Source organism: Aquila chrysaetos, chromosome 11 (genome assembly GCF_900496995.4).
Source record: "Aquila chrysaetos chrysaetos chromosome 11, bAquChr1.4, whole genome shotgun sequence".
NCBI classification, from domain to species: Eukaryota; Metazoa; Chordata; class Aves; order Accipitriformes; family Accipitridae; genus Aquila; species Aquila chrysaetos.
Genome location: NC_044014.1, coordinates 6,698,008 through 6,714,358, shown reverse-complemented (window position 1 = coordinate 6,714,358; position 16,351 = coordinate 6,698,008). Strand labels below are relative to the sequence as shown.

Here is a 16,351-nt window from a genome sequence, read left to right as displayed (position 1 = left end):
TGTTTATAAATGAGACTGCATTGATTGTACACTAGAGATTTTTTCTTTTTTCTTCCAGAAAGAGCAGTAAACCTCATGAAGACATCATTGGCATTCGGTCTCAGAACAGAGGGTCCCTGGCCCAAGGCAAGAATTACTTACTGAGCAAGTTCTCATCTCTCAATCAAAAAGTGAAACAAACCAAGTCCAATGTAAACATTAGCAATCTTCGGAAGTTAGGCAGCTTTACCAAACCTGAAGTGAAAGTCAATTTTTTAAAACCAAATTTGAAAGTGAATCTCTGGAAATCAGATAGTAGCCTTGAAACTTTAGAGAATCCAGTGGTAGATACTAAAGTCCATACTGAATCTGATACAGAAGTATCAGATAATGATTCATTCCACTCCGATGACTTCCTGACCAATTCTAAATCCGATGAGGACACCCAGCTAACTGACTCTCTAGAGAACATAGGGCAGACAGACTACGTGCTGCCTAGCTGTGGTATCATTGCCTCAGCTCCACGGCTGGGCAGTCGGTCCCAGTCTATAAGCAGCACTGACATGAACATTAGCATTCATGTTCCGTCCGAGATCCATGTCTCTCAGGCTAGCCGGTCTGACTGTGAAGATGTACCCATGCCTTCGGCTGACAGCGTGGAGTTGGAATTTGCTAAACCTATTGATGTGTATTGCCAGAGGTTTGTGCATGATGCTCAGAATAAGATGTCAGAGGTTTTGGAGGCTGAGGCTGGTTCTCAAGAGCCCCATCACATAATAAACCAAACCAGCAATAATACATCTAAGGTGGCAGAAACCAAGGGTGAAGCCATCAGAGACATTCCTTCCAGGCCATCGAAGTTGGATGTACAGTCTTCTGAGCCAAATCCTCAGCTCTTAGCTGTTGGTGGGACTGACTTCACTAAATCTCATAAAAGCCCAGGATCTGTATCTGGTAACCTTGAGACTGGACTCCACATGACTCCTTCTCCAGCTGACAGTAGCAGCAGCAGAGCTGTATCTCCTTTTGCTAAAATTCGCAGTTCCATGGTCCAGGTTGCTAACATCACACAAGCAGGATTGACTCAAGGGATTAATTTTGCTGTGGCAAAGGTCCAGAAGAGCCCTGCAGAACCAGAAGCTATAAATGAAATCAAACAAAAAGAACTGAAAGAAATGTTTACACAATGCCAGACACGAATAATTCAAATCTAGTTGCTAATTGAGGAAGTGTTCTTCTAGTTGTGGCTTTTAATACAATACTAAAAAAATGATGTCAGGACTCATTGTGGCATGAACTGCTACTGAATACTGGGATCAATAATATAGATAACTTGTTTACAGGAAGTAAGAGATGCAAATGAATTTGGTTCTGACCAAGCTTCAGAATTCCCTCAGGCAGCTGAGACAAAAGAATGGTAAACTGTATTTAAACAGGTAGCTTAGACACTGGGATTTAATAAGCATGCTGTCTATCTTAAATGTGTTGCACAGTTATTTTTGGAGACTAATTTTGTAGCTCTTCTGACTTATGTAGAAAGTATTTATACTAAAAAGGTGATACTGTACTTCTATGACATTACTTACCTTGCACTGCACCAGCAAAATAACTTACCAGTAAATTACATTTTATTTATTTTTGGACTGGTGTTTTTACTTGTTTCCATTGAAGTTTTAGATGCAGCTTTCTATGAATCGTGCCTCTACAATGGGAATTGATGCGGTTTTGTTGAATTTCATTATGTTAACCAGAAAGTAAGATTTCTTTTTGCTGTCCTTTTCTTTCCACACACCCTGGGACACTTTCAGTAAAGATAAAGCATATAGATCCAATCTGAAATACCCACGATCCTGCAGTGCAAATTTAGTTTGTAGATTATTTTTTTTTTCTCACTTGTTTTGAGGTGAGGGGAAATGGAGCGAATGTCCTCTAATTGTCTTGCCCATGTTAAAGCTACTTCCTTTTTTCTGAATTCCACACACTGGCAATTTGCTCTAATTTTTTTTTGTCTCTGTGTAAAGCAAGACAAGCCAGATACCTGACCTTCAGGCATTGTGTCCCTCTGTGCTATGACTTTTTTTAAACTATATTCTAACTGTCCAGATGCAAATAACTTCTAAAACAGAAGGTGAGTGTACTGTTTCATAAAATCAGTGTTGCATTAGAGCATTGTTGTCAGTATCTAATCAAAACCAAATTCATTACCAACTCGAGCTTTGCATACTCGCAGGATAAGGCTAAGCATTGGATAACATACCCCGCTTAGCTATGTGTGTCAAAAGATTAAATCTATCTAAATTACTCTTCCCAGAAATGCCTTGCCATGCCATTCTAGTGTAGGACATATCCAAAAGCTACTGTAAAGCAGGATCTTACTATGCTGTGGTTTGTAACTATAACCACCATTATAGACCCAGTGCCTCTGTGTTCTAGTCCGTGTACTGTAGGTAGGCTGCACGTGGTGTTCCAAGAAAATAGTGTCATATGGGTAGGGTAGTACGGTGTCTTAGGACTTCCAGTGTGTCTGAAATAAATGATTGTCATCTACCCTGATGGTCTGAAACTTTGATAAACAAATTTTCATTTATTTATTTGTTTTATTAAAGTGATGTGGGTTTGGGTTTTTTGAGTGTCTATACTTGTGGCTATATTTAAAATTAAACTACTACTGTATTTTAATGTGAGCAATATACATGAGATATTTTAATAAAAAAAGTGGAATCAAAAGACTGTTTTTGGCATGTGATGTTAAGGGACAGGGTACTCCAGGGCTGTGGGGTTTTAAGTTTCAAAGATGGGTGGGGTGTCTTGACTTTCTTTGGTTTAAGAGTCACAGAATGGTTGAAGTCGGAAGGGACTGCTGCAGGTCATCTAGTCCACCCCCCCCTGCTCAAGCAGGGCCACCTGGGGCTAGTTCTCCAATATCTATGAAATAGTGGAGACAGATAGTCTCAAATAATCCACAGCAATATGCATAAAGCCATCCTCTAAGCAGCACTGAAAGACAATCTTGCAAACCAACTATCCTTTCCAGCCAGGCTGCCTTTTGAAGAGAGACTTCATTTCCTTCCTCTATTTGTTCAGTTGCTTCACTTCCTATTAATGTAGCACAAGTCAGACGAAACCATGAATATTCACTTTAGTGTTCAAAAATAGAAATAAACTATAAGTGATTTGAAAGGGTGTCACACTTGGCTCAAGTTTAAGATACAGGAAAACTGTTTATCATAAAAACATTCAAATTATTATTAGTGTGCAGAGATGAAAAGGGCAGTTTCAGATCTGCTGTTGCAGCAAAAAACAATGACTGACATGCTTAGAACAGGAAAAATCCAGTAAAAAAGGGGGTTCCTGTTCACACACTCTCAATTATGGGAAAGCACTAAGTAAAGGTGGTTATCAGCTTAACGTAAATTTGGCAGAAGCCTTTTTTGGGGGTCAGGAAAGGATTAATTGAAGCAAAATCTAGAATTGGCTCCATCACTGACTCTTGCATGCTGGTTCCACAAGGACAGCCCTACTTCTATATAGTCTTTCTGGATTACTCCAACTGGTTTAATGTTTTACACTCTGCTTAACAAGGGTGGTTTAAACAAGTTCTGTGAGTCATACTAGGGGCAGTATGTCCCCTGAAAACAAGCTCAAACTGTACAGTATGAATAAGATATATAGAGACCATTCTTAATGCTTAATTGATATTATTCAAACAATTTCAACACACTGCAGTACTGATAATGTAGAAGGTAAGATGTTTTGGATAAGTACGTGAGTATCACCAATTCTCCAGTTAATGCTGCTTTTTTTTTTTTTTTCTCCCCCAAAAAGTTGTGCCAGATTAAAGCTCAGAGACATTTGAGAAGTTAGAGAAGACCATGACTAAGTACAATAAGGATGTGTTTCATACTGGAACCCTGTCATGGCCAAGATCAAATCACTTCTTTATACCACACTGTAATCACTGTTGTGCTGCTGCTATGAGTACAACACGCCTTAGCTCATGGGAACAACAGTACACAGTTCTAGATACTGAAGTCAATGCTGCTTGCAGCTGCAGCCTAGCTGAAAGCTCTAGTCCTCAGAGTTCAGCCATTCAAGAACGACAGCACAAACTTATTCCAGAATAGAGCCTACCACTGCTGTGTATGAAGGGCTCTGGGTTACATTTTCATATTATTAAAGGAAATAAGTTTACACAACTTCAGTATTAAAGTTTAATATCAAACAATTTGCTCATTGTTACCAATTTTCAATTACAAAACAGGCTCCAAAAAAATTTCATAAAATATGTTTAACTGGCTGAACAGAGTTAAGTGTGTTCAGACTGCAAGGGTAAATATCCATAACTTTTTGGTATAAATTATCTACAAAAACTGGTATAAACAATATTCCAATCTTAGTATGGGTTCCATCTAGGATTAGACAAATTTTCATAGCGACATCCACAAAATATTAAAGTTCATTCCCATTAACACATTTTTGCTGCTGAAGTCTGGCTTTACGTAATGCCTCCAGCTGTTTTGCTCTCAGCCACCTCTCTCTTGACAGCGTTGTCTGCCCCGCGCTGAGAGACAGGAACCTGGATGAACAGAAAAAGCAATTGAACAAGAGCTCGTTCAGGTTTGATGATAAGCTAATACAGTACAAAAGCAGTTTTTTTGCAGTATCCTATGAACTAGAAAGCATGGGAAGAAAGGAAGGAGGAAATACTTTGCCCAACTAAGAATCTGTGACAAAAGGAACAAGGGAAGAGGAGACTCCATCTTGTGATTGCTAGCCAGCCTCATGCGACTACAGCCAGACTGCAGGCTACGAGCATTGACTTATTTTGTTACCGGAGTGCCAGGAAGGCTTCAGGTGTGACAAATGGTGCTACCCACCTTGCTACAAGCAGAGTTCTGTGCAGATCATCAGCTGTTATGCTCTCAGGGTCATTCTTGCGCATTTCTACAAAGTCTTCTTCTACTGCCTGTACACAATATGGCATGTAATTAAGCGGTAAAAAAGAATCTTCGCTATGAGATAAGCTTTTAAGGAGCTAAGCACCATAACTACCCTTAGATTACAGGAGAAACCTTTCAAATCATTGCTGTCAGGAAGCAAGCTTGAGTAAAAATAGGCTACTTCTCCTCATCTTTGAAAAAATTAGTTTTCAAAATGAGTTTTAGAAAGCAGGGTACATGCAAAGTATATACTGAAATACTTGAGTACAAATCCTTGAAGGCACTTTCAGGACAAGAAAATGCTTTTGTTTGGTTTTTAGAAAACTTCAAGGAGAATCACTGACAGAGCAATGGGAAAGTACAGCAGCTTTCTGTTAAGGTGCTTTCTATCTGAACATACAGTTGAAAACACATTAGTGAAGTCTTCCATACCTTGGTCACTTCATCAGATATACTATAGTCCAGCAGCCTCAATAAACTTAGATAAATTCGGAATTTGTTCAACACAGAAGGGAGCACTGCTGTTAGGAGGCTGTTCATATACTCTTCCATGTTTGGTGGAATTATCTGTGGTTGTAAGTGGACTTGGCAATCTGACTGAAAAATAAAATTACATATCATCTCTTTCCACATTCTGTTTTTTTCTATTCCAAGACTAATTTCATCTCTAAAGCAACAGAAGTCACTATTCCCCAGAACTAAGTAAGAAAGACAATTCATTCTTTAAATATTTAACAGTTCCCTTTTTGAAAACCAGCATGAAGTCCTTATTCAAGCAGGAGCCAGTTTCACTTGGAAGCAAGAGAGCAAACGCTCAGTTCATGGGAAGCTGGAATGCAAGAGATCACATATTTGTAAGCTTAGGCTACTCAGTTTCTCAGGTTAATGCCAGATCTGTTGCTCTTTTTTCCCATGCCCACCCCCCCAGAACCTACTGTACTAGAAAAAGGCTTTGAGAGCAGCGGCGTATCTATCTGCAGGCTTTGCCCATTACTAGGGTCTCCGTTAATAACTTCAGTCACTGCCTTGCCATTGCAATCTATTCAGCCAAGGAGGAGGGAAGGTCAAGCTCTTGGTTTTCCTATGAACAGGTTTTTGGCTTGGCTGCAGCCACGAGTGAGAAGGCAGTAACTAATGCTAGTATCATACCCACCCCTGGTCACAAGACAGTCTTCCTGTCTCCACTCGTCTCTGGAATGGCATGCTCTAAGTAAGTAAGTAGCTACCAACTCTAGTTACTCCCCAAATTCAGGAAGACCTTGCCATACCGGTAGGAGTGATCGGCCCTCTGAAGTGATAAGAACATTAATATTGCATGGGAATTCCATCTGGTGGTAATTGAAGTCATAATCCACCTTCTGCCAAGTTATCAGATTACCCAGTGCTGTCACATTATGTACACCTAGAAAAGCAAGAACAAATTCTCTGACAACTGGACCTAAACAAATGTCAGACCTAATTTTTTTTTTTCCAATTTGTTTTTCATGAGCACCTGATAGAAAAATTATTGCAAGCATCCTGTTGCTTCTTGTGTCTGCAATGTCTTCCAGATAGACACAAGCATTTCTTAAGACCAAAATTAAGAATTCTCGAAGGATTTCAAGCCTAAATTTTATCTGGCCTAGTGTACGTGTTAATAACTAACGTTTTCATTGGTCCTACAAAGCCGAATAACTATTTACAGAGGAAATAAATCTCTCCTCAAAAGATAACAAAACACTGCCAATTATCTGGCAGAAAGTGTAATTTCCCTCCTTAACCGTTTAAGGAGGGGGTGGGGGGGGGAAGTCTTGCTGGATAGAGAACACATTAGCTAGGCTAGCAAGACGAAAACTGCTGAATAACAGTATTATTTTGCCAAATTTTTATAGAAGTCACTTGCCTTACCTGGAACTAAGTTATTTAAAATCTAGAAAGTTAAGACTGACGAATTAACTGGTTAAATCTTGGAATTCTCCCTTTGAAATACCAACATGTACCCAACAATTTGAATTTCTCTTCAGCAGTGTTACTGCATCAAATGACACATCTACTGTTATTTTTTTGCCTTTAATGAATTAGTATTAATTTACTACACTTTAAATAAAGGCGAAGTTAGTAAATAAAGGCAAATTTAATACTATGGTTTACTTCTGGGACATTTACCCGTTTGAAATCTCTAAGCTGTAACTTCCAAGAATTCCAAACCAACTACTAGATCTGAAGATAATTTAATCCTAGAGAAGAATAAGTTTGTTCCCAACATTGTTACGAGAAATTAAAAATTCTTACTTTTTTACTCTAAATTCAGTAGAGAACAACTTCGCACCAACAGAAACGAAATAAAATTAACAATCCTTTTTTATCTGCAACTTTTAATACTTAAAATATTACTTTTCATTAAACGTTGAAGTTTTTTTAGACATTAAGGACAAACATTTTAGAAAACCTATAAACTAGCACAGCAAGATTTTTCTGTAAATTGGATTTTCATGTTTGGACTTTTTTTTTTTTTGAAACAGACAAGGCAAAGATTTCTACTAGTTTTACTGTTTTCTTTAGTGAACTTTTGTAACTTTTCTAAAGCAGAGCAAGAAAAAAAATACGGAAGACTCAAGAGAATAATTTCAATGAACAACTTTTCACAGCAGTAATTAAAAAAAAAAAAAAACCCAAACAGATTATGTTTCTAAATAGAATCAACCTGAAATCTGAACCTCACTAGCTCTGCCAGACTAAATGCTTGAATGGGACAGAATACTGATACTCATTAGGGAGAGCCAATAGGCTTATAGCATCACACAGTCTACCAGGTTTCTCAAGATAGCACTTTTATTTTAAAATAAAGTCACTTCCAGTGATTTCCTATTCTTTCCTTGAAATCACCACAGATATCCGTACTATGCATTCTCCAGTTACTGAACTTTTAATAGGTACTGCAACTCACCTGTTTTATGTAGGTTATAATTAAATTAATTGTCTAAAGCTGTGGAAAGCATACTACACAGCGCTACATCAGCTTACAAGACAGAATCATCATTCTATGTTCCCTACAGTAATAGCCTTTTTTTATCTCCAGTTTTCAGTTGGGTTTTCAGGGATGGTTTCCATATATACAGGAAAAGTATAAAGCATAAGGCAGCAGCATATGCTTCCCCCACTTCTTCATTCATTATCACAGGAAACTGAAAGGCCATTCCAATGAATCAGAGGTATTGTGGTCTAAAGAATTATTCAAATTAGTGGCCTTCTCCACTGAGTGACACAGACACTGTCCAGAGTTCTCTACAACGCAACAAAGCTATACTAAACAAGGAACCACCTTGTTTCATCATTGGTCATATGTGGTCTGGGATAGAGATTTTGACTCAACACAAGCATTTCTGAGCAAAATACCAGAACTTCCAGAAAGTAAAATAGGGGAAAAAAACCCCAAGAGATCAAGCCTGAAGACATCAGAGAAAGCTGCAGACTAGCAGGAAGCTAGTTCAAGCAATGAAATAGGATATGGAAACCACAAACAGTTTTGTAATAGAAAATTATCACTGGGACACAATTAGCATCACTGTCTTAAAATATATATCAACTTTTAACCTTCCTGATGAGATTTAAAAAAAAAAGAACAAACCAAAAAACCAAAAACGTCTACCTGTTGTGTCAAGCTGTCCTTGTTCAAGCTGAGTCTCATCTACTACAAGGGAAGTGTTGCTGGCAAGCTGCAATACTCCACTGACTAAGCGATTAGCTGCGTAGTCTTTATGTGGGATAAATCGTGAATGGTTCATGTTTTCAATGGTCATTTGTAGGCGATAGGACTGCAACAAGAAAAGAAACTCATCAGCGTATTTCCTCGCCTCCAGCTTCCCTAGTAACTACTGCTTCCTTTAGCAAGAGCTATAACCGTGAACCTCCATAGTAAGTAAAACAAAACTTGTTACCACAATATAGAATACACTTTAACCCAAATGTCCAAATGCTAAATACTTTAAAAAAAAAAAAAAAAATTTCCCAAAGGAAAGTAACGCCGTTAAGAACCCATAACACCTGTTCTGCACATCTAGGATGAGCAAAACAACAATAAATGATTTATTGCAGCAATACAACTATTATGACCCCAAACTGAATGACTATGAATGTTCTGCAGAACAGTATCCACAAACTTGGGGATAAACAGCAACGACATGATAATTAAATGACCTAAATGTTTAAATGTATCAATCCAGAAAGACAAAAAGTATGCAGCATCCGTCTGTCAGTTTAATACCTATGAGGATATGATTTTATTCCATATTCATCCTAGATGACTAGGTAAATAAAGACTTCAACTCACAGGCAAGCCATATCTCCATTTTTATCTGCCCTCTACATGGATAGCAGGAGCCTCTGTTTAAGAAGCCTGCCTTGAACTAAAATATTCTTTATGTGGTTGGAACAATTAGTCCAACATCTACCATCAGAAACATTAAAGCACTATAATGCCATTATTCTTACTGCTGGAACAAGCTGCTGGATAATGCGGTATATGTGCTCTGTGAAGATGCTATTTCTTGGACATCCGCTCAAGTTGACTGTGAATTTTCCCAGAGGAAGCACATCTCGTCTTGCATAACTAAACCAAAAATAACACAGGTTAGGCAAGCGTCTGATTAACATGGTGAATACAGGTATCAATCAGTTTGAGTGTTGTGCAGTATCTGTGATAGCTAGCAGGATTTTAATACTAATACATACAGAAATAATAGCCACCTTTTTTTCCTTCTCCAGTGTCCAAGGAGCTAAGTTAGGCTGAAGGTTGCTTTGGAAGGCTTTGCAGGATTGCACAAAAGCAGTACATTTATAGTGCTTGAGATCCTGCAATGTGCCTTCCAGGCGTTCCGTTCTCCTTGTGCTCTATTGTTACTCAGTAAACACACTTCATCCTTTTCCTTTCTTGTTGCCCAATCTCAATTTCCCTGCTTATCATGCTTGTTCATTTCCTTTACCTGCCCTCAGCTTTCCTCTCCCTCTTCTTACTGTATATCTTCTCCCCATTCTTGACAAATTTCAACTTTTTTGTGATATCAGCTAAGAGAGAAAACACATTCTAGTCTAAGTGTTAGAGCATTCACAGTCCCACTAGAAAGAACGAAGTGTGCACAGAATAAAAAAAAAAACCAACGCATACTGATATTGAAGTACTTATATTTATATGAAGACAAGGGTTCAGGGCAGACTGTAAACATAAACCCACCATAAATCTTTTCAGCTCATAATTATGCTGCCATGGCATTATGGTTGGATCTATCTTGATACCACCTCTCTCGCTGAGGCTGAGAAATCTCTTATGGCTTTTTACACATCAGTTGCAGGTATGAGAAAGGTAACATGCTGAATCCAATTACAGCTCTGTAAACACTTCTGTTTAACAACATGTGCTGTACTACTCACTTTGTAGCAGAATGGAATTTTTGAAAACCATAAAACAAGTAGTTTATTTACCAAGAAATGATTACTTTTTTTTTTTTTTAAGAAAATGGAATCAATTTTCATTTTAAAGAGTAAAATTAAATTTGAGCCTGACAACTATACTTAATCTAATCAAAACATAGTCTGAAGTTTCACACCTGAAATTTTAATGAGTCAAAGGATGCTGCTCTTTCATTCAGTGACAGTTTAAACCAACGTAAGAGAACATTAAGCAAATCCACTTTAATCAGCCACAATGACAGATCACAATGGATGCACATTCAGCTACAGCATCAGCTCAGGTGTATATTTCTATCACGTGCTAAATGGGAGTCACTTGAACTTACCATTAAACATATGTCTACATTTAATTAAACAAATTCCCAGAATGTACCTTTCAGTATCTTTTAATACCTAAAGAATAATTACTGCAGTTCGTAAATGCCATCTTTAAGAAGTCAACTGCATGTCCTATTCAATAAAAGAAGCTAAAAACATGTTTTCATACCTCTGTTTAAAAGTGTATCCTGGAGATTTTGTCCAGCTCTCAAAGAACACTGAGGATACACTGCCACAAAACCGGCCTTTTAACAAAACTTACTGTTATTTCACAATGAAATCTGTTTACTGTGTCTATTATGACAGGACAACTCTAGCTGGACAAAGTACTACTGGAATAAGTACTTAAGCTATTTCTGCCATTTATTTGCAGAGTGGTGCAGAACTCCAGAAAAGGAGATTTCTTTTAAAAGGTAAATATATAAATTCTCAGCAAACATCTAAATACTTACACTGTAGAGATGAGATGCAATATAAGGTATTCAGCAGCCAAACTGTCTCCCAAGAGCGCGTGGGTGAGGAACCCAAGCAACTCTGCTCTCACTGGTGACAGCTCAGACATGAAATTAGAAACAACTGATAAAAGAGCAGAAGACAACAAATGTCAGAAAATGTGCTGTTCCTCACCCTCTTCCCCCTATATAAATTTTACTTTCCATTACAGTTTGATGAAGAAAAATGGTTACTCCACAGCAGTCTAGGAAAAATAAACATTCATTGGTTTTCCAGCTGAGCAATTACTGGCTTTGGATAACCTGAGTCACTAAACATTTCCTTGGAAATGCTTTCTTTTTTTTAATTAGATATTGTGTAATGCATTTGCAGAAAGCTGTAAAGTTTGGAGCTAAATTTCTAAAACTGATAGCCTATCCATACTATATTAAAGGCAGAAAAAAACCCTTTACACATAGCACAGCTCAGGACAACCAACAGAAGGCACACAAGGAAGAAGGTGATAAATACCAATTAGAGGTTTGCATGCAATAATTCAATGACAAAAAAAATAACAGTCAAATAGGCCACAAGGAATAGCATAGTTGCTTAAAACCAGAATTGCCTTATTTTCTTCACAGTATTATGATTCGTTATGTTGTCGGTATGTTTCTTATTTTCACTGTTATACTAAAATGGAAATCTAATTTTCCAGCAATTCGCTACTCCATTTGAAAACAAATAAAATCTTTTGGCTGAAAAACTTGGTAAAATCCTTGGGCACGTAGAATGCAAAATCAAGTTTCATATAAATCACATTTATTTGGGAAAAATAAAGATGTTAAGCATCACATAAACACAAACACTTGTATCTTGTCCAGTTCTGTAGTGTTGAATGGTTCCTCCACTTAACAAGATTTAAATTCAAGCCCTGCCATCGATGCATTTGCCTCTGAGCAAAGAACTATTTGTTCAGATATACTAGGAAACCGCACATTTACAGCTTACACAGAGAGGTGCCAAGTTCAGATACTCACAGGTTTTACTCTCCTCTTCATTAAGGCAGGCAGGCAGTAATGGGTTAATGTGTTGTGTAATTTCTGTGCCAAAATCACATGGATTCTGGGGACTAATGAGGCTGGAGGACTGTGTACTCTCTGTTCTTCTGCCGTGTCCATACACTCCATAGGATCAAGGGCTGAGCTGTCCCTAGGAAAGTGCACAGCACAACTGGACTTAGAAACATTCCACACAAATTTCTCTCCATCTGACTAAGAGCAGATGAAACCAGGCCAAGAAAAGAGCACATCAGAACAAACAACATCCGCTTCCAGCTCATGGTAACTCCTCCCATATTCAAACTACCTTCTTGTGATTTTTATAAACACCATAAATACTGAATCACAATTATATAATGATATCAAAATGCCAAAGCATGCTTGACCAAAAAATTTTTATTATTTTCTGAAAATAATACATTCTATCTTACTTTTCTGGAAAAAAAAAAAAAAAAAAAAAAAAAAAAGAAAAAAAAAAAAAAGAAAAAAAAAAAGAAAAAGAAAGAAAAAAAAAAAGAAAAAGAGCCCCACACCCCCCCAAACCAAAACCCAAACACCCCAAAACCACAAAACCACATTTATTATTTGCTGCACCATTTAATAAGATGTAGCTTCAAATAAAATGTTACACACTGTTCTGTCCAGCATGTACTGAATGAAGTCTAAACAGTAACTTTTAAGAAAATAAGGTAATGATTTATTACATTTGTCTGTGTATGCACATGTGGGATTTTCATATTCCACCAGGTTCCTGAGCCTAACAACAAGATTGTCTAAACAGTCACATAACAGCTATATCACTGGCTGAGTAAAAAAAATTATTAGCAAATAAATCCTAAGGTACCTCAGCTCAAACTTGAAGGTATTACCTCTAAATTTAAGAGTTCAGATACACAAGCTTTGCTCTCCCTGATGATGCCTTACAAAATTCCTTCCAGGTGGTTTTAATTTGTTGTGTAATGAAATAGAAACTAAAATCCCTTAAGTGACTATATCAAATGATAATAAAGTTTAGTACAAATTTAATCAACTTGTACCAGTTTTAAAAGCTGAAAGCAGTCCACCAACAGACTATCCACTCTTTCCATTAAAAGAAATTTCTTTTGTTTGCATTCAAAACATTGCTAAATGCCACCATTTTATCTATTTGCGATAGAATGACGTGCAGGAAAAAACCCAACAACCTATGACTGACCAACTGAGCTGTCACTCTGGGATTAGCTGTCAGACAGATGATAACCAAAAGCAGCTGACCAGGCTGAGTTAACTTCTGAGAAGCTGGCACTATAAAGGATTCGCACTGCACTCTTGATATTGTATTTATCAGAAAGATAAACAAAATCGCCAACAAATAATGTAAAGCGCAATGGTTCAAGACATCAGTAGTACATATGTTAGATTGGTCAACAGTTTTATTTTAAAAATTGACTTCTTGTGTCCTTCTAAATCAGTTTGTATTTTGTCAAGCAACTAACTGCAGAACAGCAAGTGAAATGGGAAGTTTCTATCAGTGGTATAATGTGATGATACACTTTAATGAAAAAAATCAACCCTATTTTCACTCATTTTGGTCACCTTCACTCTCCACGCAGACATGCAAAGTTTTTTTTTTATATTCTTCAGAACTGTTTATGGTAACAACTTTCATGGACTTAGAAATTATTTCAAAAGGACATTTTATAATTTTAAAGCTTATTTGAAAGCTTTGTGCACTATTGACTCATTCATTGAAAGTTTAATAGGCATGAAAGAGTACAAAACATTTAGCTATAGAAGCACTTTCTGCTTTATCGACTGTTCAACGACCTGAACCCAGATGCATTGTGTATCCAAGGGTATGGACGTACCAGAGTACAACAGACTTCAGTTTACAGGATGGTAGATCTAACGCTTTCCATATCAAGCTTTTTTTAAGCAACAAAATTCACCTCTTAAGCTTAATTGTTATGTATTTACATATTTCCCTGTCTGTATTAAGGGGACAGCCAAAATATTTTGCTCATTGAAATAAAAATTTCCTTCATTGCAGGACCACACATCGAGGGAGCCTTACCTCTCTTCATTGTTTACTATGCTCAGCACCGGATCCACAGACAAAATCCCATATACCTCCAGAACGTCATTGACTTTGAAGCTATCCCAGCTCTCATAGACCTGCCACAAAGAGAAAATAATAAAATACGGAGGCAGATGGGCCAGATCCAGGACTGCACACAGACAAAAGGAAAAAAATCTCAGGAGACTCAACTGTAGACTGAGAACAGTTTGTGTGAAGAGGTCTCTCCTAGTCCTCAGTGTCAGTAAGCTTAGATTGGAGAAATCAGTTTCTATGATTGCATGCTTTTTCCTATTGGCATTCTTTTGATACAGAAATGTAAAGAATTGTACTCTAATCTGATTTCAAGATTTGCTGAATAAGAGAGCATTCAACACAGTAACAGCATAGAAATTTTGTGTTGGAAGTTTCATAGTCAATATAGCATACCAGTGAATCAAAGACTATTTCAAATACAATACAAAAACGTTGGCTTGTTCCATCACAACTTTTTTCCTTTAGAGGACAAACCCTAAAAGCAAAATACCAGGAGCCAATACCAGCTACACGCTCAAGCACCTAGTAATGGAGTTTTTTTAAGTGTAGTGAGAAGGTGCAAGCTCTAATAAATGCTATTGAAGGATTTCAGCAATTCAAATACAGCACTCATGAAGAGAAACAATGTAATTATCTGTAGAAACAAAATTCTGGGCCTGAGAGACAATTGCTGTGCCTATAAACCATGCAAGACTAACTACTTACATTCTAACTTCAGATTCTGACTGCCTCACTGAGACCACAGCCATGCTCATCATCTCTCCACTTTTGTTACCTTTACAAGACATGCTGGTCCCTTCTCTCCTGGCAATGGAAAATTTAAGTCAAGTGGAGGGGAGCAGTTGGGAGAAATGAGATGATGACCTGCAGAAGCTTCTGTTTCTAATCTCTTTGGCTCCACACATCCATGGATATCACCTCCACTACCTGAAAAATACAGGATTCATAGGCTCTTTAAACAGAAATGCAAAAGTGAACAACTTTCTTCAGTGAGCAACACAGAATTAAACTAATTTAACAAAACAAAAATACTTAATAATGCAATGTATTTGACAGAAGATACTCTTAAACAGAATAGAAAAATCTCACAAATGCCTATTTTATATTATCAAGTTAAGTGTGAGTGAGAGTAACGGTAAAGATCTGTGTGTCTTAGAAACCCAAACATGGCCAGAAATCTGATTTTCAAAATGTAATGCTTAAAATTTTTTTCTAAATTCCACAGGAATGCAGAGGTAATATTTTTCCGCATCTCATTTTAAGAAACTAGATAGTTCTTAAAGGTGTGAGTACGCATCAACAAACAGTTTACATTAAAAATCTCTGTAGATTTTCAGCAGTAAAGCAGCTATAAAAATCTTTTCTACAATTGATTGGTCTGAGTATGAGGACAAAACAGTCTAAACTATCTTGCAAACTGATAAGAATAAAAAAGGAAAAACCTGAATTCAGCTAATGAACGCGATAGACATAGAACACCGAACAAAAGCAAGCAATAGCTTCTACAGTTTTTTTTTCTTTAACAGGACCGACAATTTTAAGCTAACCACTTTCTCTTGTTCAAAAGAAAACTTGCCAAAATCTCCAAGAAAACCCCCATGCCAGTTTAAGTGGCATCTCCACAGATGAGCATCAAAACAAGTAGTTAACGGAGCGATTACAACATAAGTAAGAACTGTACGCCATCTGAACACTGCTAGTGTTTGAAATACCATCCTCTTAAAAGGTTTAATAGCTTTCTTCAGGATGCTACAAGTGTCTGGTACTAATCTGGTTCCTTTATGAAGTTGGATTAGTAAATTATATTAGAAAAAAGGTAAGGCTGGAAGATGTATTTTAGATGTATACTACTGTTTGAGCAAAGTGACACCTAATTGACAGGTAGTTTGGCTTCAAATTAGACAGTAAGATCCACACACAGAGTATGAGACAGACATGATTACATGATTTTCTCCAGATTACCGTGAAATCTGCAATAGAGTGGGAATTTAAACAAGAACTCCTAAATTTCAGCCTGCAGCTATAAATTGTTTGTGTGCTGTTACATAAAAAGACAATACAGAAGTGCTGCTGTACAAAATAATAAT

The 16,351-nt window shown here is 37.2% G+C and overlaps 2 protein-coding genes across 4 annotated transcripts in view; one reads left to right on the top strand and one right to left on the bottom strand.

Moving 5' to 3' along the window:
- The window catches only part of INPP5F (inositol polyphosphate-5-phosphatase F), a 47,042-nt gene extending 44,811 nt beyond the window's left edge, over positions 1-2,231 (top strand). For all 3 annotated transcript variants that reach the window (XM_030030484.2, XM_030030485.2, XM_030030486.2), the window contains one exon: positions 59-2,231. In XM_030030484.2, the coding sequence (XP_029886344.1) occupies positions 59-1,193 (1,135 nt within the window). In that variant the 3' untranslated portion in view covers positions 1,194-2,231. The remainder of the gene's footprint in view (positions 1-58) is intronic.
- A 1,945-nt stretch (positions 2,232-4,176) lies between these two features.
- Positions 4,177-12,323, bottom strand: LOC115348190 (minichromosome maintenance complex binding protein). Its single transcript, XM_030030489.2, has 8 exons — positions 12,152-12,323; positions 11,135-11,258; positions 9,390-9,507; positions 8,548-8,713; positions 6,188-6,321; positions 5,352-5,516; positions 4,857-4,945; positions 4,177-4,555 (listed from the first exon to the last, which is right to left on the bottom strand). Exons 2-8 carry the CDS (start codon positions 11,242-11,244, stop codon positions 4,429-4,431), a joined length of 909 nt encoding a protein of 302 aa, XP_029886349.2. The 5' UTR covers positions 11,245-11,258; positions 12,152-12,323; the 3' UTR covers positions 4,177-4,428.
- Positions 12,324-16,351: the final 4,028 nt, after the last annotated feature.